This window comes from Abramis brama, assembly GCF_963993115.1.
Source record: "Abramis brama genome assembly, chromosome: 2".
In the NCBI taxonomy this organism is placed as follows: Eukaryota; Metazoa; Chordata; class Actinopteri; order Cypriniformes; family Leuciscidae; genus Abramis; species Abramis brama.
In genome coordinates this window covers 25,545,724-25,567,150 of record NC_139964.1, presented here as the reverse complement: position 1 = coordinate 25,567,150, position 21,427 = coordinate 25,545,724, and the positions used below count along the sequence as shown (strand labels likewise).

The 21,427-nt window shown below is 38.8% G+C and overlaps 3 protein-coding genes across 5 annotated transcripts; 1 reads left to right on the top strand and 2 right to left on the bottom strand.

Annotated features, from left to right (window-relative positions):
- The first annotated feature begins 700 nt into the window (after positions 1-700).
- Positions 701-5,239, top strand: mb (myoglobin). 2 transcript variants are annotated; one of them, XM_084106833.1, is made up of 4 exons: positions 701-848; positions 3,153-3,238; positions 3,340-3,559; positions 4,481-5,239. In XM_084106833.1, the coding sequence occupies exons 1-4, from the start codon at positions 801-803 to the stop codon at positions 4,619-4,621; spliced, it is 495 nt and encodes a 164-aa protein (XP_083962959.1). In that variant the 5' UTR covers positions 701-800; the 3' UTR covers positions 4,622-5,239. The 2 variants fall into 2 exon arrangements, with proteins under 2 accessions (XP_083962959.1, XP_083962958.1); XM_084106832.1 differs by lacking the exon at positions 701-848 and adding an exon at positions 995-1,351.
- Positions 5,240-8,659: 3,420 nt separating this feature from the next.
- Positions 8,660-13,095, bottom strand: pane1 (proliferation associated nuclear element). Its single transcript, XM_084106831.1, has 6 exons — positions 12,923-13,095; positions 12,752-12,831; positions 11,947-12,045; positions 11,784-11,863; positions 11,227-11,318; positions 8,660-10,399 (listed from the first exon to the last, which is right to left on the bottom strand). The coding sequence occupies exons 1-6, from the start codon at positions 12,977-12,979 to the stop codon at positions 10,256-10,258; spliced, it is 552 nt and encodes a 183-aa protein (XP_083962957.1). The 5' UTR covers positions 12,980-13,095; the 3' UTR covers positions 8,660-10,255.
- A 684-nt stretch (positions 13,096-13,779) lies between these two features.
- Positions 13,780-21,323, bottom strand: LOC311078146 (putative RNA-binding protein Luc7-like 1). Of its 2 annotated transcripts, none has more exons than XM_084106829.1 (10): positions 20,733-21,323; positions 19,638-19,732; positions 19,413-19,511; positions 19,215-19,325; positions 17,393-17,536; positions 17,078-17,254; positions 16,835-17,001; positions 15,924-15,953; positions 15,701-15,838; positions 13,780-14,853 (listed from the first exon to the last, which is right to left on the bottom strand). In XM_084106829.1, the coding sequence occupies exons 1-10, from the start codon at positions 20,791-20,793 to the stop codon at positions 14,607-14,609; spliced, it is 1,269 nt and encodes a 422-aa protein (XP_083962955.1). In that variant the 5' UTR covers positions 20,794-21,323; the 3' UTR covers positions 13,780-14,606. The 2 variants fall into 2 exon arrangements, with proteins under 2 accessions (XP_083962955.1, XP_083962956.1); XM_084106830.1 differs by having other exon boundaries at positions 13,780-14,826.
- Positions 21,324-21,427: the final 104 nt, after the last annotated feature.

Genomic DNA, 21,427 nt, shown 5'->3' with positions numbered 1-21,427 from the left:
TTTAAATCACTAAACACACAAACTGACGTCTTGTGAAGCACATCAACAGTTTCATCCTCTAGATGGCGCTACAATCCAGTCAAAAACAATGTAGTCCAGCGACATTGAGTGGGTCTGTCAGTTAAACACAAGAATTATTATCATTACCTCTCCCTAAACTGTCGGATTAATGAAGGGTGTGAGAGTTGCCGAAGACTGTCTCATAGTGGAGCACATATTCTTTCTCTGGTTTACTTTTGGTGACTTCACCACAACAATTTAACAATCTTTACCTCATGAAAGAGTCTGAAGTTCAGAGTTAATGCTGTATTAATGCTAATGTGTTTAACTCGCCATTTAATTTGGGTAGTTTGGCAGTGGCTGTTGATCTTGACCCGTCTTTGAACTGGTCTGAATGGAGGGGAAAGGCTTTTCCCTTATCCAAACACATACACACACACACACACACACACACACACACACACACACACACACTCTCTCTCTCTCTACGACCCTACAAATGCTATTAATACACCTGTCTGGTGACTGCTGAAGAGAGAATGAGTGCTAGGACAGATATGGACAATGTCGATGGCGTTGTGCTGCGTTTATTGCTTTATTGTTCAGCTTTTATATATAAAAAGCTTGAGGTGAAGTGCTGTTTTCCTGTGTTTGTTTGCACACGCGCCGGTCATTGTTTTGTTTTCCCTGAGCCAGACACACATAAAGCCCCAATCAAACCCTCAGGCTTCTTCATCTGCCCTTCCACGACATGAACTCAGTGATGATGCTGTACAAGAACTGAGGGAACAACTATCTTCATGATCCCAGAAGGACTTTTTAAAGTGACTGTAGTGTGTGTTGCACAGGTGAGCATGTGTGTGTGTTCGAGGAATAATACACTGACGGAATCAGAGGAGCATCTCAAACGGCTTCTGTTGCAGAGCCAGTGTGTGTGTGTGTGTGTGAGAGAGAGAGAGAGAGAGTGTGTGTGTGTGAGAGAGAGACAGTGTGAGTGTTTGTGTCTGTGTGTCAGAGTGTGAGTGTGTGTGTGTGTGTGTGTGTGTGTGTGTGTGTGAGAGAGAGTGTGTGTGAGAGTGCGTGTGTGTGTGAGAGAGAGGCAGAGTGTGAGTGTATGTGAAAGAGGGAGTGTGTGTGTGTGTGTGTGTGTTTTCTGGTGGGGAAATTAGAGGGGTGTGTTTAACATTTCAAGACAAGGAGAGGGACAGTGTGATTGACAGGTGAGGGTGGTGATGTCACAAAGATGCAGTATAAAAGGTAAATGTGGGGTAAAACTGATAATCTGAGCTTATTTGGGGAGTTTTCCAAACACAAGCAGTCACACACTCTTCAGAAGCGGACGCTGATATCGGTAAGAGCTTGACTGGACTTTATAATGCTTTGAGCAAAAGTTAAGATGTAAATGACTGCATTTGTCATTATTCTAACACTTAAAATGCTTCGAAAAGCAACAAAATTAAGTCTACATGTGATATTTCAAATTATAATACTACTTTTTTAATTCTTTTGTAGTAGAATTTGATTGAGAGGGTAAACTATAATTTAAAAAGTTAAAATTAAGCTTAAAAATTGTAGCTTTGAAGCAGAATTCACTGGGACAATGTAAAATAAAACTTAAAATAAAACTCAAAAGTAAAATTATAGTTTGTTACAGAATTTGATGAGAAAGTGAAAACTAGTAAAACAATTATTAAAAGTAGAAATTACATATAATTTCAATGCAGAAGTTTTTATTTTACAAAAGATGAAAGAACATTGCACATAAAAGTTCAAATTGAATTAAAATAGCAGAATTAGTTTGAGAAGGGTAAATGTAAGTTAAACTTAAAAGTTAAAACTCTAGTTTTTAAGCAGAATTCATTGAGACAGGATTAGTTAAAACTAAGTTTTAGTTTAAATTAAACTCAAAAGTACAATTTTAGTTTGTTACAGAATTTTATGAGAAAGTAAAAAATAAAAAAGTAAAATTTTAATGCAGAAGTTTATATTTTACAAAAGGAAAACTTTTGCAATGAAAGAAAAATGCACATAAAAGTTCAAATTGAATTCAAATAGCAGAATTAGTTTGAGAAGGGTACATTTAAGTTAAACTTTAAAGTTGAATTGTAGTTTTTAAGCAGAATTCATTGAGACAGGATAAAATAGTCATATAAAACTTATTAACAAAGTTAAGATTAAACTCAAAAGTAAAATGATAGTTTGTGACAGAATTTGTTGGGAAAGTGAAAACTAGTAAAAAATAATAATAATTCAGTAAAAATGTCCCTGCAGAAGAAGGGAAAACGTCTGCGATGGAAGGAAAAACACGCGCACAAAAAAATCCAAATTGAATTTGAAAGAGCAGAATTTGTTTGAGAAAGAAAGAAAAGAGTGAAAGAGTTAAAAGCCGCTGATTTATTCTCTTATAAACTGAGTTGATGGATCAGTTTCACATCACTGCAGGCGTTCAGATGTACATTAACAGTTTCAACACATTACCTTGATCAACGCAAACAATCAGACAAGCTGAATGCAGACAAAATGTGCAAAATGTTGACTAAAATGTACTTCTTTTTTTTAAATTCTTTATTTATTAAACATTTTATGTGTGTAACTATTTACAACAAAGCCCAAGATCCGCCCACAATCATAAGACTAAAAAAAAATATGACAATAAAATAAAATTTCTATAGAAGGATTTCTATATCTCAAGGTTTCAAACTTTTTGATAAAATCTCAATAAGGTCCGTCCAAAACTGTATTGTCCGTCTGGTGACGCACAGTGAACCTATTTTAAGAGGCTAATGTCAAACAGACAGTCTCTAAAAACACTCATACACGCACAATACCCTATAACCTCCCCATATAAGAGCTCGTTTTAGGATAGGATGGCTTAATAGACATGGATATATATGTGTGTTTTTGTTTTTTTGTGCTACTTCTTTTTTGTGTGTGTGCATGGTTTCAATGTTGCATTGCAACTTTTATGTCAAATAAACTCAAACTCAAATTTTTTCAGCTAAGCGTGAACCTTCAGCATGACTGGCACACACACACTTCAACATGCACTCTTGTTTAATGACGCAAACGTGTAGATGTGTAGCGCTTGGGATGGTTCTTCAGGACAGGTGTGTGTGTGTGTGTGTGTGTCTAACTTGTCTTGTCTTGCGCAGACGATGTCCGATCATGAGCTGGTCCTGAACTGCTGGGAAGCCGTGGAGGCCGATTACACGGGTCACGGGGGGGAGGTTCTGACCCGGTTAGTTCCTGACTCCACACACACACACACACACACACACACGCACACGCATCTGAACGTGTGTTCTCCCCGGGTCTGGCTAATGTTCTCTCTCTCTCCAGCTTGTTTAAGGAGTATCCGGACACACAAAATCTCTTCCCGAAGTTTGCGGGCATCTCTCAGGCGGATCTGGCGGGGAACACGGCGGTGGCGACCCACGGGGCGACCGTCCTGAAGAAACTGGGGGAACTCCTGAAGGCCAAAGGGGATCACGCTGCCCTCCTCAAACCACTGGCCAACACACACGCCAAAACACACAAGATCGCCCTCAACAACTTCAGGGTAACGCAGGACATCTTCACTGGACACTGACGGTCTTCATCTGTTGAAACTAGTGAACACTGCCTAGACAGCATCCTAACGCAACTAGTAGCCTACCTTATAATATATATATATATTATAGTAAAAAAAAAAAAAAATTAAAGTAAAAAAGCTATATTTCATTGCAAAAACAGAAAGAAAATGAAACAAAATATTTAATTTTTAATATTATGATATTCAATTATATTTTGGAGCAGAACGTCTTTCGAAAGGTAAAAACTAGCACTGAACTGAACCCTCATAAGTGACCGACTTTGAATGCTGTCCATTAATTTTATAAAAATAAATTTTGCCATTGGCATTAGCAAGTTACCAAGCTAACATCACCATACTAAAAATACACAACCACACACACCAGTTTTGGACACAATCCACGATGCTTGAAAACGCAGCATTAAGTGCTGGAGTCCATCTGACTTTCATTTGCCCGCTGACGGATCTGGTGTATTCTTAGAGCCACACACACTTTCCCTTGGAAATAGTTTCTCGTGAGACGAATCGCCAACTTTCCTCTCTCTCTCTCTTTCAACTTTCAAACTTTTTGCTAGGCCAAGCTAAACTGGCCATTTATAATACCAGGAAACATAAAATTGAACGAGACACAAGTTTTTCAATTCAGTGAAATCTGAAATTCGTTATTTTTAAAGCCATGAATGATCTTGTTTCTTTTGACAGTGTGTTAACTGACTGGACAGTGTTTTAAATTTTTTAGTAAATGGATCTCTCTGTCTCTCTCTCTCCCTCTCTGTCTCTCTCTCTCTCCCTCTCTCTCTCCCTCTCTCTCTCTCTCCCTCTCTCTCTGTCTCTCTCTCTGTCTCTCTCTCTCTCTCTCTCTCTCTCTCTCCCTCTCTCTCTCTCTCTCTCTCTCTCTCTCTCTCTCAGCTGATCACGGAGGTGCTGGTGAAGGTGATGGAGGAGAAGGCCGGGCTCGACCCCGCGGGCCAGAGCGCGCTCAGGAAGGTCATGGACGTGGTCATCGGTGACATCGACGGCTACTATAAGGAGGTCGGATTCGCCGGTTAAAGAAAACCTCAAGAAAACCGGGCTCGAGGAAAAGCTTGCTAAAAGCACTCAGCTTGTTATTGCCACTAGTTCCTATGCAGCTAATCAGATTAAAACCCGTCCAGAGAACAAATCATGTTTAGAGCCCAAACACACCTGCAACTCTATTCGTTATTGTATGTAAATGTGCCTCAGAAAGAACAGAGCCAATCACGTCAGGTTTAGAACGTCACCTGATCCGATGATGTCATCATAACACTAACAGTTGACTTTATAATAATAGTAATAATTCATTACATTTATATAGCGCTTTCCTTGGCACTCAAAGCGCTTTACATACTTTAGGTGTGTTGGGGTCTCAGGAGGAGCCTGAAACGATCTAAATTGTGATTGATTGCACATTAAAAAAATATATATATATATATATATATTTTGGGGAAAAATATTATAATTGAAAATGAAATTTTATTCCAGTGACACTTCTCTTATTTCTAAAGGCCATATGGATCATAAACATGCAACTCTTTTGTTTCTCTACACTTGCTTTGTCTTACTACTATTAACCTGCATAATAAATCATATTCAAGACTGTGCTTTTGTAATGCGACACTTATCAATAAACATTGCTTTTACCTGCTGAAAAACTGACTCATGTGTCTTTACTTTACTGATTTATGTGTCATTTAGGCATTAAAAACAGTTTTCACACTATTTTTGAATTATTATATCTGCCTTTCCAGACAGCAACACAGTGTCGGCCCAGATCCGGTACAGTACATGCGTATAACACGCGTGCCGGATGTGGGCCGGATCTGGGCCGACACTGTGTTGCTGTCTGGGATATGATTAAAGTCGGGCTGTTTTATGGTTAATGAGCATCATAAGTATTATGCGCATGTGTGTTTATGGTGCGTTTGACAAGTGCTTTATTCTAATCTGGTGTGTCAGTCACATGGTTAGTAGTGTTTTGGCCTGATCGGGGTCTGGAATGGGATTTATTGATGACATTGTGACCCCTACACTTTGTTAAGGGCATGTGCTAAATCTCAGCCTTTTGTTTTTCTGTTGACCAGTCTTTCTAAGTAATCTTTATCCTCAGAAAAGCGTGGGTCAATCTGTAACCGTGCTCAAACTCACACGCTCACTCACAGTTTTCCATTCCTCACACATCTCGTTCCTGGAGGTTTGTGGACGTGACTGAAGCCACAGAGCTTTCCTGTGGGAGATCACGCTTGCTTTTACTTCACCGCTGAGAGACATGTAATGAGCATGTGTGAAGCTCTCCCCGCGGGTCTGACTCGTTGTCACACTAGACGTGACAACAGTCACTCTCACAATCACACACACACGGTTACACTTTATTTTAAGGTGTCAGTGTTACAGTGTAATTATATATTTAAGCACTGAGGAATATTAATTAACTACATGTACTTACTATAGGGTTAGGGTAGGATTAGGATTTGGTTGAGGGTTAGTTACATGTAATTATGCATAATTTACTGTTGTTACTATGGTAAGTACAAGTATGTAACAAGGACACTGTAAAATAAAGTGTTACTGATATGACTAACATATAAAGTGCATCAGTTTGAGCTCTAATATCTCAGTTATTTCTCAGTTGATATCTCAGATGCGTAGCAATGAGTTTGAAGGGAGACGTTGCCGGAAGTGTTGTAGCTCTATACTCATGTATGTCTATTATTGACTCGTCTGTTTATTTCTCAATAGAAATGAAGACACAATTTGAGACAAAGTTGATAGTTGAGTGAAAGTCCCCCGAGCAACTCGTGAGCATGAAGAGTCTGAGCTCTGATCGCCGGTTTGATGCCGCTCTCCTCCTCAATACCAGCATTGTTCCCCAGGTCCGCTGAAAGGGAGCATCTGGTTTCTAGGACTTTTTGACTATGTGTGGGTGTGTGTGTGTGTGTGTGTGTTTTGTAAGGAAGCTCAGTGTCATCCTGTATTATCTGCTGTGGGAGGAAGAGGCAGGGCAGGAACACAGAGGGATCCTGAGATCTCCTGAGAGGCGGATGTGTGTGCGCGCACACACACACACACACACACACACACACACACACTTTTGACACCAAACTCAAAGCTCACAAAGAACTTGATAATGGCTGCATATCATGTCACAGCTAAACCTGAAAGCTCATAAATTCTCAGTCAAAACAAAGAAATACTGAAAACATTAAGCAGAACGAGATTATTATTATTTTTTTTGTAGAGTGGGGCTTGACTGTGCAAAACTCACTGTCACAATGCTAGAGTGTTTCTAAGTGGTTACCGTGCAGTTTTTCAGGGGTTCTGGATGTTTTTTTTAGCAGTTGAGTGTTGTCTGAGGTGTTTTGAGGAGTTTAACTTTTAACATGTTGCTATGTGGTTGCTAGGCTGTTGCTATGCTGTTGCTAAAGTGTTCCAGGTGGTTGCCAGGACGGTGCTATGCGGTTGCTAGGTGCTCTGAGTGTCAAGTTTTTTTTATAGAGCATTTTACTATACATCATTACTTTAACCTGGTGTTAAGCCATTGCTATATGGTTGCTAGGGCGTTGCTATGCAGTTTCTAGGTGTTCTAAGTGTTTTATCATGCTCCTATGTCATTGCTAGAGTTTTCTGAGTAGTTGCTTGGTGTGTTGAGTGGTTTTACTTTTAACATGTTGTTGTGTGGTTGCTATGCTGTGGCTAAAGTGTTCTTGCTGGTTGCCAGGACAGTGCTATGCTGCTATGGCTGGTTGCTAGCTGTGCTGAATTGTTTTAAAGAAGTTGCTATGTGTTTTTTGCAAGGTTGCTAGGGTGTTGCTTCGCAGTTCTCATGTGCTCAGGGTGTCAAGCCAATTCTTTTCCCGCACAGTGCTTTTCACAATATATATTGTTTCAAAGCAGCTTTACCCAAAATAACACAACTTTCCTCCCCAAGACACATAATATAAGCCATCATTCATGTCTGCAGCACAAACGAGTTAAACTTTAAAGTTTAACACTCAGCATCAGGGGATTGCTTGGATCGCTAACTATGAGCAGCACCAATAGTGATGCTTGATTTAGCAAACACACACTTTACCTGGCCATAAATAAAGGCAGGAATGTGTGCGAAAGTGGTACGTGCGGGCAGAAACGCATCCACTGCCGTCCTGCTCTGCCAATCCCTCAGCATGTGAACACACACACACACACACACACACACACTGCATTATTCAGTAACAGAATGTTGAGTGGGACAAAGGCAGGTCTCTGGAGAGACAGCTGCACTGTAGATGTTTGTGAAGGACTCAAATGGGCACCAACAGAGCAGATCATGGAACAATATCACACTAACCCACTGAGACTGAACTAAAGCACCATTTCAATGCATTGGGTGTGTGTGTGACCTCAGACGTAGCTATAGCAGACCAATCATTTGGGACAGTACTTGACTAATAATGCCTTTTATATTTAAGGATAGAATACGTCTTTCTGGAGAGAAAGCCAAAATTTGACGATTGCTCTCAGACTGGAAAGGTTGTAGAAAGAACGGTTAAGTGAAAGTGCGATGGGCTCTTCCTCTCGTGTGTCTGAGGGGTAAGAGGATATCGGGGCCGTGACCCTGTGCATGAAGTGGTCAGTGAAGAGATGGTCAAACGAGGTCAGTCACGAGGGAACGAACGGAAAGGTTGAGAGAGAGAGAGAGAGAGAGAGAGACGGTGCCACAGGTAAGATGCCAGAAAGCCTTTTTGTCATTTCTTCGCAAAGAGCGTCCAGTATTCAGGACTCGGGTTACTGATAGGATTGGTTTGCAACAGGTGAGGTTGTCATGGAAACGCAAAAGAGGAAAGGAGTTAGGGGGAACACAAGAGCATTTGGGATGAGGTTACTATAGTGCAGCAAACGGCCCTTATTCAGAGTAGACCAGGGTTATTATAGGTGACTATAAACATACATCTTTTTGTTACTGTCACCCCCCTTATTGAGCATAGATGTGAAAATGCACTGTATCCAAACTTAAATGAATGCTTTGGAATACAGCCGTAAGGTTGGTCTCTTAAAAGGTTATAGAAGTTTAAGTTTACTGCAAAACAAATGTACAGCACAATTGTTTTTATTTTATTCAAAATATACATTTTACAAAATAACTTTACTATAAAATTGCTATAAAATCAAAGCCATATGTCTAACAAAGGTGTGTTCCAAATTTTAAGTTGATATCACAAAAATGAAAGACTGTGTTTAGGCGTAATACCAAAAATAGCCACTGGGTGAAACCCATAATCCATTGAAATTTGTTGACCTATCTATCACAAAACATCTATCACAAAACATCTATCACAAAACATCTATCACAAAACATCTATCACAAAACATCTATCACAAAACATCTATCACAAAACATCTATCACAAAACAGTGGCCAAATATGGAGCCTTGAGACTCAGTGATAACATGTGTATATGTGATTTGTCAAAATTAGAAAACGTGTTGATTATAGAATAGTTAAAATAATTGTAATATGAAATATGACTCCGCCCACTAGGGGGGAGGAGCCCGCGAAAAAGGATTTAAAGTACCGTTTCCATGGTAACGCAACATCTGATTTCAAAACAGTTTTCACAGGATGAATTTTGAGTTTAAGCTTTCGAATGAGACCCAAGTTATGATGATTACTCAAATATGTGATGATATTGTGAAAAAAAAAAAGAAAAAAAAAAGAGCTAGCGGGATGGTGAAGATGTTAACTGGAATAAATAAATATTAACTAGAATAAAATATAAAAAAAATTAAAACTTATTTAATTTTAGCTAGTTATCAACGAAGCGTTTCTCATTTCCATTCAGCTGAACTTGAAGTACTAAAATTAATAAAAAATAGAGACATATTCAAAGTACAATAACTAATAAAAATGACAAAAAAACATAATAAAAAGTACTAAAACTAACAAAAATTTTGCACATTTAATTACACAAATCATTGTGTAACTTTTAGACGTCAAAATATTGGGAAAAATGCCGCAAGACATTCATGTCAATAAAAGTATTTTCAGTAACATAATTATTGGATATCAAGACGTTTCAGGTCAAGAATAATTTTGATTTCTATGTTCACTACCAGTCAAAAGTTTAGACTCATTTACTCTTTCTTTATTATTATTATTAGTATTATCATCATCAGCTAATTGAGAATAATATAATAAAACTAATCAAAACTATAAAATAACACAACATGGAATCCCGTAGTGCTAAAAAAAAAAAAAAAAAAAAAAAATCCCAAGTACACCCAAACTTTTTACTAGTAGTGTGTAAATATATGACAAACATTTATTTAACTGTAGCAGTAAAATAGCACATTAAACCAGTCCAGTCATTTGGTTAAAATCTCAAATATTTTATTTATAAATATTGTAAAGGGATATTGTTTAAGAGAGAGCCATTAGCTGCCCAATGGCTCCCCCTGCTGGTCTGGAGGTTTCACTAATTCAGTGATAGAGTGAATGTGAGTGAGCGCACAGCAGACAGTGAGGTCACATGGGAAAGGTCAAGTTCACGGACTCAGATATTCCTCACACCGCCTGAACTACTGCAGTCCTGTGAGATTATCTGCAACACGTCTTTACTCAGCGGAAACTCAAAGTGGTGAACAGAGTCTTAATGCAGTTCATACAGTAACTCATTGATCTGGTCAGAGGTCAGTCCTCCTCGAGGTCAGAGGTCGCAGAGCAGCGGGTCAGAGAGGACAGGTAGAGGGCGGTCGTTGCTATGGGAGACATTCCTGCCGAAACCTTCAGGATGTTGAGGATCCGCACGGATGCTGCGATCACACCATCTGCAGTCTGACAGAGAGAGAGAGAGTATGTGTGTGTGTGAGAGAGTGTGTGTGTGTGTGTGTGTGTGTGTGAGAGAGAGAGAGAGAGAGAGAGAGAGAGAGAGAGAGAGTGAGTGTGTGTGTGTGAGAAAGAGTGTGTGTGTCTGTGAGAGAGAGAGAGAGTGTGTGTGTGTGAGAAAGAGTGTGTGTGTCTGTGAGAGAGAGAGAGAGAGAGAGAGAGTGTGTGTGTGTGTGAGAGAGAGAGAGAGAGTGTGTGTGTGTGTGAGAGAGAGTATGTGAGTGAGTGTGTGTGTGTGAGAGAGAGAGACGCATGTTAATGAGTGTGTGTGAGAGTGCGCGTGTGTGTGTGAGGGAGGGAGAGAGAGAGAGAGAGAGAGAGAGAGAGAGAGAGATGCATGTTGATGAGTGAGTGTGAGAGTGTGAGTGTGTCTGAGTGAGAGACACGTGTTGATGAGTGAGTGAGTGTGTGTGTGTGTGTGTGTGTGTGTGTGTGTGAGTGAGTGTGTCTGAGTGAGAGATGCGTGTTGATGAGTGAGTGTGTGTGAGAGAGAGACGCGTGTTGAGTGAGTGAGTGTGTGTGTCTGTGTGAGTAAGTGTGTGAAAGTGAGTGTGTGGGAGAAAGTGAGTGTGTGGGAGAAAGTGTGTGTGTGTGAGAGAGTGTGTGAGAGTGAGTGTGTGTGTGTGTGTGTGTGAGAGAGACGCATGTTGATGAGTGAGTGTGTGTGTCAGTGTGTTTGAGAGCATGTGTGTCTGTGTGAGTAAGTGTGAGAGAGAGTGAGTGTGTGGGAGAGTGTGTGTGTGAGAGTGTGTGTGTGTGTGTGTGTGAACACTTACCCTGTGCTCAGCGCAGAGGACGGGACACTGATGTGAAGCAGCCAGTTTCCTCACGCTGACCAAACGCTCCTGAGTGTGAGAGCCACAGCGAGCTGCAAACACACACACACACACACACACACACACACTGACCACAAACTCTTCTAATACTTTTATTCAGTTAAATTGATCAAAAGTGGCAGTAAAGACATTTATAATGTTACAGAATAATTTATTCTTGAACTTTCTGTTCATTAAAGAATCCTGAAAAATAAAAGTATCACTGTTTCCACAAAAATAAGCAGCTCAACTGTTTTCAACACTGATAATAATCATAAATGCTTCTTGAGCATCAAATCATCATATTAGAGTGATTTCTGAAGGATCGTGTGACACTGAAGACTGGAGTAATGATGCTGAAAATTCAGCTTTGATCACAGGAATACATTACAGTTTACAATATTATGTTCACATAGAAAACAGAACAATGTCATCCGTTGGTGCGGACGCTAATAAAGTTATTGTTACAGTTATCGTTCTTGGTGAGAAAGGGCCTTTAAGGCTCTCATCAGACTCACCATCAGTGACCAGGAAACACACCTTCCCCAGGAAACAGTCTGAGTGCAGATGAGCGAGAGAGCTCTCCACTGACTGAAGACTAGAGAGAGAGAGAGTTCAACTTCTGTATTATAATCTTTTTTATGTATTATTATTCTTAATTATAGAGATATCAGTGTGTACCTGCGCTCGGACAGCAGACTGATTATGAAAACGATTAAATCAATACGCGGGCGAGTCTCCTTGTTCTCGACGGGCAGAGGGAGTTTTCTGGCCAGCCGCCTGAAACACATCAGGAACATTTACACTCGCTTATGTACAGTACAGTCAAACACACACACACACACACACACACACACACACACACACACACACACACACACACACACACACACACACACACACCTTCAACATTTCTCACATTATCACAGTTTATTCGCTTTATTCACTCAGAGTTATTAAATCAGTTGATATTTCTCTGGTTTTGTCCATCCTTCTGTTAGACTGTCTCACAGATGAATTATGTTGAATATCTGTCAGCTGTTAAATTTAACTACACAATTATATAACACCAGTTTAGCTCAAACAATCACCAAGCAATGCTTCATTTAGTTCAGTCTGTGTGTGAAAAGGTCACATTAGCAATTAAAGGAAAAACACTTCAGCAAAACATGGTCAGCTCAAAGTGTCTGAAGAATATTTGGGTATAATATGCCACAGTTTACTTTATTTTGCTCTCCTCACGTACATAAATGAACTATAGTGTCCTGCACCCGCTAGTAAAGACATATATCTGGTGTCTGAATAATTTTAGTTTGAAAGTACATTAAAAATAGTCACATTATATAAACAATCTCAGTTTTAATTACAATAATAATTATAAGTCTATATACCATCAATTTAAGCAGAAATTATAATTATTAATAAATGATAATATTTTACATTAAAAAAATAATTGTTTTTGAATATTTAGATATTTGTCACTCACACATTGACGTTGAACTCTTTCTCATACTGTACAATGGCGTCGGCTAGTTTGGACTGAAGCTCCTCTTCATTTTCAACCAACTATCATAAGAGACAGTAACGTTACATATTAAAAAGTAGTAAAATGAAGAAGAATAAACTGATCAACAGCATCAATGACATTATTACTCACGAGGACAGTCGCGGTGTTCAGCTCGGGGACTTTACTGTACGGTCTCAGGAGCGACATGATGAGGAATGCGCGTTTAGTTTATGAAATACGCGTTTACTTGTTTATTTATCTAATAAAAACAGAGAGAGCTCGTGAGTCGATACTTCCTGCTCGCTCGCGCTCATTTTCAAAGTTCACGCGCTTGACGTCACATAGACGCGACCCCCCACAGTGCGCGCGCTGCTGCCCTCGCGCGTACAGAAACCACCTCACATTCACAAATAATACGAAATTAATTATATTAACTGATAATATCCTTTAATAAAATGCTTTATATCCTTTTTTAATAATTTTTTTGAAATACTGTTTTTCAGTGGAACACTTTTTTTTTAACCAAAAAAGTTTTTTACTAAGGGTCTAACACACACAAATATATGTGTGTGTATATATATATACACACACACACATATACAGTAGTTAAGTGGATCAAATCCTTTCATCAAAGTTATACATTAATTTTGAACGATACCCGTTCTTGTCTTAAGTAAGCTAGTTTGAGATTTGAGTATCTGATATCAGATATATATATATAAAAATCTCTGATATCAGATACTGTAAAATGCGGCAACTTGTAACTGATTTAATCCTTAAGTTTAGTTGGTGTACCGATGTATTGAAGTTGATTCAGTGAAGGTAAATGCATTTTTGATTTTTTAAAAATAAGAAAGGATGTACAAGGATGTACAGTTTGTACATTTTCTTGCAATGTACAAACTGTAATTCCATGCAAATCTACTATTAATATTGACACTTTTTTCAACAGAAGCAGAAAATCAACTCAAACGACATTCAAGAAGATGAAAAGCCCGAAACACACGTAAACAACGAAAGCAACAGATTTATTGTTTCATAGCATAATGACAAGGCAAGATGAAGTTTCAAGACAACGTCTCAACACCGCAAAACCAAAGAGTGATAAAAAGGGGAAAAGAGAAACTCTGAAAACATCCTGGTACCATGAGAAACAATGTAAGCCGAGCTATAAACGTGTGCGGTTATGTGTGAAAAGTTGGTCTGGTTTATGTGTGTGTGTGTGTGTGGGAGAAATAAAAATAAAAACCACCAGGTTAAGATCTCAGTTCAGTTTATATCCATGAAAAATGAAATGAAAGGGGGGAAAAACATGAGAAATTAATATCCACATCAAAATAATTTCAGTCATTTAACGACCTTTAATTATTAAAAAAGGGGAAAAATAACCAGTTTAAAATGCTGAGAAAAAGAAAAACCCCGTTCTCTTCAGTGTTGGTTTATATTCCTGCAGGCGTTTCCTTCATCCGCCCGCCCTTATTTCCCAAGATAAAAAATAAGCTACTTCTAAACACACTCTTTCCCCTCTACACTTCCATCAAATGTTCTTTTGGTTTTGCTGACTAGTTTGGAGCAACTAGATCACGGTGCGTAACTCTTGCTGTCTGAGGCGTTGTTTGTATCTCAAATAATGATGCTGGTCTCACACACACACACTCTCACACACACACACACACACACATCTGCGACTGGCTTCCTCTCTGTAGCCGCCGAGCTTCTACTGATGTATGAGTAACCGGATGAAACGGTCACTCAGTTATTGACAGATCAGTGTGGGCGACTGCCGGCTACGGGACGCGACAGGGATCGTTGTAAAGTGTCTGATTCTCGTGTGCTAGATCTCTCCGGACTCTCTCTCCTCGGAGCTGGAGCGCTGATCCCTCTCCAGAGACACGGATCGCTCCCGCTCTCCCGTTTGGCTGATGTCTGGGGAGGCCGGGGATCGCTCTCTCTCCGGGTCGCGGCGCCCGTTGTCCCGCCATCTCTCGTCTGCGGGGTTTTCCCGCCATCTCTCCTGAGGAACAGGCTGTTCCGGGTCTCTGGTGTGGGAAGACCTGGAGAAATCCAGGTCAGAGCCAGTACTTAAAGAGTGCGACAGAGGAAACATTTTGTTAAATACTAGTTTGTTCTTTTATGTTTACAACACAAAGATTCATTTCATTTCAAATTATTTAAATTCCACATATAAATTTATTTAAAAAATAGTTTCAGATCATTTTAAATGTATGTTTAGAATTTAAACGATTTAGTCATTTAATTTTTTACTTTAATAAAATGTATGTAAATTAGTACATTTTAAAATAATTTCAATTTTCATTATAAATTAATTAAATTTAAAATTCATATTTAAATTCCAAATAAATAATTTAAAAATGACTGAAAATAGTTTCAGATATATTTAATTCCAAACATAAATCACTTAATTTAAAAATAAGAATTACTTCATATTGTTTGAAATTCCAAACATAAATTAAAAATTTAATTAATTTCAAACTACTTTAAATAGTTTAAAATAAAGTTAAATAATATATATTTGGATTTAATAGTTTAAAAATAATTTTATACATTTCTATAAAAATATAAAAATTATATTTAAAAATATATAATAAAATAAGTTAATTTAAAAATAATTTCAATTTTAAATATAAATAAGAATTGAAAAGTAATTTAGAATTATTGAAAATAGTTTCAAATTTTCATTCCAAATGTAAATCACTTAATTAAAAAAAAAGTAAAAAGTAAAATTATGTTATATTTAAATTCCAAATATTATATCCATAATTATTTAACACATTGGTATCTTGTCATAATGCCGTTGTTTTCGCACTGATATTTACCACGTTACCACACATAACTGCCCTTGACTACAGTACAGTGTAAATTGCTCAAATGTGATAGTTCCTCAATCCTCAAAAGTTGATCTGGTACCTCTTCCTTTTGCTCCTGTGCGAGTGGGAGCGAGAGCGATGGCGATCTTTGTGTCTGTGTTTCCTCTCCCGCTCTCGTTCCCGCTCTCCATCCTCACGGTGCCGACGAGAGCGATGGGAGGACGAGCTTCCTCCTTCCCTGAAAACCAGAGAGAAAGATGAGAAAGATGCAGAAACGGGAGATTTCCTTGCAGATGTTACGAGAAATAAAAAACAATCCTCACCGATATCGCTCGCCACTCCTGGATCTGGACCTGAAACGAGACGTATACAGTGATGAAGCACAATTAATATTGTATCGCTTCTTTAAATTTAATTGTCAGATAGATTCGATCAGTTTGATTCACTTCTGCGAGTCAGTGAGTTTGTTCAAAACGCTACTTCCACTATTTGGAGGCCCAATTATGAAGACATCCGAGTAGGGTTTGGAATCAAAAAGTGATTCCATTTCAGGAATCGTATTCTTATAAAATAAAAATTTCGATTCCTCTTATCGATTCCTTTGTAAGCATTTCAATATGACTTTAAACAATTCAAGCGTGAGACGACTCGCTGTTTTCTGTGCAGCTCTTTAAGTGACAGCAGCCTAATATTCCTGCTGACCTCTCTATCATAACACTAATCAAACAAAAGACTGAATAACTTTTCTAACTATATTTGTAATGTATATTTTATTTATAAAGTGCAGTGTTATTTTACATTTGATTACAGTTCCTGTTCCTTGAATACGTGAAAATCTTAAAACACTGTTTATTTCAATCGTATCTTTGCTCAGTTGTATCTATTTGCTTCAATTGCTGATTTTATTTGTCGTTTTTTAATTAGTGAGTGTTTATTTGTCTTTAATGATGCTTGAAATCTATATTAGTTAGGCTAGTTGTTTTTTTAATGATATTTATAAACCACAGGCAAACGTTCCTTGTGTAAGTGTTCTTTAGCCTGTTGATTTTTGTTCTTGATATTCAGCTACAATTAAATGTTTTGCAATAAGACTAAATGTGAATGATATCTACAAGTTTTTTTTTACCTTATTGGAATCGAAATTAGGAATCGATAAGAAGAATCAGAGTCGTTAAAATTCAAGTGATACCCAACCCTACATGATTCAAGTGAGTGAAATCACACAGAAACGCACCTCCTGCGGTCTCTCTCTCTTTCCCGCTCTCTCTCCCGCTCCCTCTCGCGCTCCTTCTCGCGCTCCCGCTCTTTCTCCAGCTCCCACTCCCTGGCTCGCTCCTCTTCCCTGTCGCGCTCCTCTCTTCTCTTCGTGCGCATGCGCTCCTGTTTCTCCGTCACAGCTTTCTGGAAATCAGAGCAGTTCGTCAGCGAGATGCTGATCGACACCGGGCGGGTTGAGCTCCGTTTGCTGCCATCTTACCCGCAGTTTGTCGAGTTTCTCACGGATTTCGATGAAACCTAGATGAAGTTTCCCTCCAAAGTGGTCGGCGAGTCTGCGGTCGTTGTCGTGGAGGCCGAGGTAAGCGGAGCAAACCTCACACACGCGCAGCTTCTGCTGCTGGAAGCTGGAGGCCGGCATAGAGTTGCGGTATATGTCCTAAACACAAACACGCTGTTTAGATGAACACAATTAACTGTGATAATGCCGTTGCAAACATGAACACCTTTGATTTGTGATTTGAATCAGTTCTCCCGAGGACTACAGTGATGTTTCCAGCTGTGACCCCACACTGACCTCTGCCTCTTTCTTCAGGGTGCGTGTTTTCTCCACCTTCTCCAGCACCTGTTGAGCCTCCTCCACGTTCCCCTCGCCGCCCAGCTGCTCCGCACGCGCCAGCAGCTTCCCGATCTCCTCGTTCAGCTCGTGCACACGCTCCGCCTGCAACACACACACACATAAACTGTTATAAACTGATCTCAAGCTAAATAAAATAAAAACTATGAAAAGGCAAGATATTATGGAAGTCTGTTTCTACCACGGGATAAAAAACAATCTCTCACAATTCTTTATTTCTTATAATTACAAGATTATATCTCAGAATTCCGAGATTTTCTCACAATTCAGACTTTTGTTCTGAGAATTCCGAGTTTTTATCTCACAATTCAGACTTTTGTTCTCAGAATTCCGAGATTTTATCTCACAATTCAGACTTTTGTTCTGAGAATTCCGAGTTTTTCATCTCACAATTCAGACTTTTGTTCTGAGAATTCCGAGTTTTTAACTCACAATTCAGACTTTTGTTCTCAGAATTCCGAGTTTACATCTCACAATTCAGACTTTTGTTCTGAGAATTCCGAGATTTATCTCACAATTCAGACTTTTGTTCTGAGAATTCCTAGTTTTTATCTCACAATTCAGACTTTTGTTCTGAGAATTCCGAGTTTTTATCTCACAATTCAGACTTTTGTTCTGAGAATTCCGAGTTTTTATCTCACAATTCAGACTTTTGTTCTGAGAATTCTAAGTTTACATCTCACAATTCAGACTTTTGTTCTCAGAATTCCGAGTTTTTATCTCACAATTCAGACTTTTGTTCTGAGAATTCTAAGTTTACATCTCACAATTCAGACTTTAGTTCTGAGAATTCCGAGTTTTTATCTCACAATTCAGACTTTTGTTCTGAGAATTCCGAGTTTTTATCTCACAATTCAGACTTTTGTTCTCAGAATTCCGAGTTTTTATCTCACAATTCAGACTTCTGTTCTCAGAATTTTGAGTTTTTATCTCACAATTCGGACTTTTGTTCTCAGAATTTTGAGTTTTTATCTCACAATTCAGACTTCTGTTCTCAGAATTTTGAGTTTTTATCTCACAATTCAGACTTTAGTTCTGAGAATTCTAAGTTTACATCTCACAATTCAGACTTTAGTTCTGAGAATTCCGAGTTTTTATCTCACAATTCAGACTTTTGTTCTGAGAATTCCGAGTTTTTATCTCACAATTCAGACTTTTGTTCTCAGAATTCCGAGTTTTTATCTCACAATTCAGACTTTTGTTCTCAGAATTCCGAGTTTTTATCTCACAATTCAGACTTTTGTTCTCAGAATTCCGAGTTTTTATCTCACAATTCAGACTTTTGTTCTCAGAATTTTGAGTTTTTATCTCACAATTCGGACTTTTGTTCTCAGAATTTTGAGTTTTTATCTCACAATTCAGACTTCTGTTCTCAGAATTTTGAGTTTTTATCTCACAATTCAGACTTTAGTTCTGAGAATTGTTTAGCAATTATTTATTTTATTCGGTGGTGGAAACAAGCTTCCATAACATATGGTCCCTCTAAAAACAACCCAGACTGAGTTCCTCTGTTTGTATGCATTTCCTATTGAAACAGGAACTTGGAACAGGACACATCGAAGGGCTCATCTTCTTTTTTTACTCTCATAAAAAGACCATTTATATCACAGCTGTGGACAATGATTGACTATGTGCTAGTCTGTGGATAAAAAGCAGGTGTGTGAAACTTCAATATGAAAATTATCTGAAAGTGAAATTGCTGAGAAGCATTGATTCAGGGATTCCCCACCGTTGCAGTGAGATCATATCGTCAGCTCTTTACCTTGGCAGCCACTTCAGCACTGATTTCTTCCTGCGTTTCGGCCAGCCGTTTCTTGGCCAGTTCGGTTCTTCGGTCACAGTCTGCGATGAAGGACTGCAGGTGCTCCGAGGCCTGAGGAAACACACCATAATTAGCCATTTATGAGCGGTTTACACACACACAGCATAATGTAGATGATTGGAAATGGTTCATACTCACATCCAGCTCAAAGAAAAACTCCTGCTGTTTAGATGCGATCTCATAATCTGCTCTCAAAGCCAGATCATGAATCTTCACACACTCGCCCAGATCCATGCGCTGCACAAACACAAAGCAGGATGTCATAATGCAACTGTGACGAGGCATAGATCGAGCGCTGCAATTATCAAACAGCTTTTAGATGAGTAAAGTCATAACCACTGAATCGATTGTTGAGACACTTACAGTTCCAGAGAGTATGTCGTGAGGACAGGACTCCAGCAGATGACTCTTACACACACGCTCATCCGTGAACTTGATCCTCTGTCGCATCGTGTCGCCTGCGGGCAACCAGATCAGACAAATCATGAGAAACTAAAATCAAGTCACAATCAAATCATGATCATGTCAAACAAATAATGAGACACTCCAATGAAAATATACAATAGTGCCACAAATGAAATTATGATTCTCACTGATAAAAATCAATAAATAATGACAGAGAATAAGGAGGTCAGAATCATCATTTTGATCAACATCAAGATATAAAATTATATTATTGTCAACCAAATCAGGTTAATCATAAATTGCCAAAAATCACAAATCTCATTAGGGCAAACGAATCATCATAATCATTAGATCGCGTCAATTAATTCGACTGATACGAAATCATTCCAGACTAATCCTAAGATTCATGACAAGCCATAAAAATTATGAGAACCATGAAAATAATGGTTCTTAATCCAAAGAAAAAAAGAAGAAAAAAAAGAGAATAACACTGATTATAAAGTCATGACAAAAAAATCATGATGATTTCATGAACCATCATGTTGATCAAATTAGTTTTTACAGCCAAAAAAGTAGAATAAGGGAATAAAAAATTATGACACCATGTTGAGTCATGATTTGCCTCAATTAATTATTCATGAATCATAACAATCACGATTCTCATCAAATAATTTGAGGGATATGAAATAATTACAGACAAATCATAAGACTCATGATGTTTGATCAAATCAAGTAAATAATGACGAGAAACAAAAACGGTGTAAACACCAACATGGCAATCGAATAGAAATCATAGAAACATTAGAATAATCATTGTGAAATGATTCCTGTCAATCAAACCAATGATTTCAATGCCATCAAATGATTTATCCAAATCACAAGAACCATGAATCATTTGAAAACGTGACTTTTTAACACAATAGTCAAGCAAATCACGAGAAACTCCAAATCCGAGCATGCATACACGAGTTGAGTCGGTTAAAGTAAGGAATGACGGTATGAATCAAAATCCTGGTTTAGTTTCGCTTTGCTGAGAATGAAATAAACACTCACCATCTCTGCTGGTTCCCATGAGCTGGTCCAGCATGGCTCGCATCTGCGCCTGGGCCGACATCTCCTCTCCACAGACACGTGTGTGTGTGAGTGTGTGTGATATATCGAGTTAAACTAGTGCTCTGTTTATCTAGCCTGAGAAACTAACTCCTCGCACAGCAGGCCTCAAAACCGCCGGCCGCCGAAAACAAGACAAACCACCTCGGCTAACACACTTTCTGTTCGCACCACGGTCACTTCTGTGTGTTAAACCCCTCAGATTGTGCAGCTTATAACTGAAATTACGCTTAAATCTGTCAGATCATAAATCAGTGAGTTAGTCTTGACTCTCAATAGTCTCGTGCGTTAGCATTAGCGGCTAACTCTTCCCCCAACGCCCCTGAATCCGCCTTATATGCGCTTATTATCAGTCCTGGCGCTGCTTTATCAGTCCGCAGATCAATATTTTGTGTAGTGATCCATATTCGCAAAGTTTTGACAGTGTTTATTTTTTGTTGTTTTATTGTTTTATTTCTTTTTTCCCCCTCTCGGAATGAGACTTCCGACCCGCGCGCGCGCAGCTCCCGCTCGGTTACGCGGCCTCGAGGAAGTGCCGCAGAACTCGCGCGCTGATTGGCTGACGGGCGGGTGACGTCAGAACGGTCGCGCCGCTCAGCGAGTGTAGTTCGAGCACGTGGAGCAACATGGACACAAAA